Here is a 1,854-nt window from a genome sequence, read left to right as displayed (position 1 = left end):
ATAGAAAGATGAAATCAATTCTCGAGCGCGATGTTGGGCCCGTGCGCGTGAATGGCACGGTGTCGGAGTTATAATTAAAAAAAGCTATCTGTTAAGCACACGGAATCTATTAAAATTTTAAAAGCCCGGCTCGGAGGTTCGACACGAGCGCGGGAAGATTGACGATCTTCGCCGCGATAAGTACAATTAAAATCCCCCGCGAGAATGGCTTTCCCTGTAAAGACATGTAAATACGGCAACAGTGTTTCATTTAAAAACAAATCTCTGTCCACCCTCCGCTCAACATGCGCAGGAGCGTAGACGTTTACCACATGGATATCAAATACCGTTAGGGAGGTTATTCTCCCTGAAGGGTGGAATCTAATATTGCTTACCGGAAGCCCGGATTTAATTAAAACAGTTGTACCTCGGCCCGGCCCGTCGCAATTGGCGAAGGACCGGTAGAGGGGTCAGGCCAAACGATCCCCTCTAATGACTCTTGTAAACATGCAATGTCTATGTTTTGTGTTTTGATAAAATTCAAAATTAAATTTATCTTAAGGGGATTATAAATCCCTGCAATGTTTAAAGAGAGAATTTTCATTACAGGCCAGTGGGAAGAAGAACTTACGTGAGGGGTGAACTTTGTTGGGAGTGCACGTCGTTCTTCTTTTGTTTGTTCGTTCTTTTTCGTCTCGACGACCCGCTATGGGATCGACTGCGTCGCCCGTGGCCACCCGTCGGCTGCTCTTGGCTGCTTCCACCTTCTCTCACACCCCGCTCCGGCTCGCCATCACTGCCACTTAGGCTCCCGCTGGGAGGGACAGCCCCCCGGGACGGCGAGCGTGAGGGGGAGGTCGTCGCCTGCCGGTCGCCTGGCTCCGCCATGTTGAGGGTGAGGGATGGGATGGGGTCCCTCTCGCTGACATGCGAGAGGTCGGAGAGGGAGCTGTGAGGGGAAAGGGAGATAGGGGAGGTGGAGGGGGAAGTGGAAGTGACGAAGCTGATGGTAATCGCCTCGTCCGGGGTAAAAGGGTCTTCGATTGTTTCACCCTCATGTTCCACTGCGTAATCCTCCACGTGCTCTGAGGTTGGTTCCGCACCACTGGTGTCAGTCGGCTCTTCCTTGGGGGGCTTTGGGTCGCCCTCGTCATCGGACTGCTGGTCAGGAGACTCGATGACCCGAACAGACGCGAAGACATGACGCTCCGCATGGTCAGGGGCCGGCACTCGTTGGGGGAGGGGGGGAAGTTCTATGGGCGTAGAGTATGGGACCTTTGGGGCATCGTCAGCTGATTTTTGCTTTTTGGTGCCCTCGGGGTTGAGTTCAGGGATGATGTCAGCCGGGGAGGGGGGTCTCTTCGGGTTCGGGGGGACAGGCTCTGACGGTTCTTCCTCCATCGTAGACAGTTGCTGGGCGATATCAGCCGTTATCTCTTCATCGTCAGCGGGTGCAGAGGGGGAACGGGCCGCCACATCCGCAAAACGTCTTCCAAAGTCGTTTCGCGGGCAGTTCTTACGAATGTGGCCCTCCTCGTGGCACCGGGCACATGTTTTCTTTTGCCCCTCGTAAAGTATCAGGGCCCTGTGGCCTCTGAAATTGAGGTAGGAGGGGATGTTCGCTTTAATCACCATTTTCACAAAAAAAGGTGCCGGTTCTGGTGCCACCGAGGAGGTCCTTCCCCCTCCACACCCCTTCCCAGCATGACTTGATTTCGCCAAAACGCCTGAGCTCGTCGGTGACCACCGCGATGGGCAACTCGAGCGGCAGGCACATGATTTTGACCAAGACTGGGGCATCGTCCGTGGAGTCTATATTAGCCGTCATAATTTTCCCCTCCTGGGTGGGAAATGGTAGCGTTTTCGTCTTCGTCT

At 53.9% G+C, this 1,854-nt stretch overlaps 1 protein-coding gene across 1 annotated transcript; it reads right to left on the bottom strand.

Annotated features, from left to right (window-relative positions):
* Positions 1 to 606: 606 nt before the first annotated feature.
* Positions 607 to 1,614, bottom strand: LOC124173282 (proteoglycan 4-like). The gene has a single exon (XM_046552800.1). It carries the CDS (start codon positions 1,612 to 1,614, stop codon positions 607 to 609), a length of 1,008 nt encoding a protein of 335 aa, XP_046408756.1.
* Between the last annotated feature and the right edge of the window lie 240 nt (positions 1,615 to 1,854).

The sequence above is a fragment of the Ischnura elegans genome (assembly GCF_921293095.1).
Source record: "Ischnura elegans chromosome 13 unlocalized genomic scaffold, ioIscEleg1.1 SUPER_13_unloc_4, whole genome shotgun sequence".
NCBI classification, from domain to species: Eukaryota; Metazoa; Arthropoda; class Insecta; order Odonata; family Coenagrionidae; genus Ischnura; species Ischnura elegans.
This window is presented reverse-complemented; position numbering and strand designations above follow the sequence as displayed.

What these genes read in the sequence shown, in the direction of transcription:
- LOC124173282 (XM_046552800.1), bottom strand. Translation starts at nt 1,614, where the DNA reads ATGGTGATTAAAGCGAACATCCCCTCCTACCTCAATTTCAGAGGCCAC.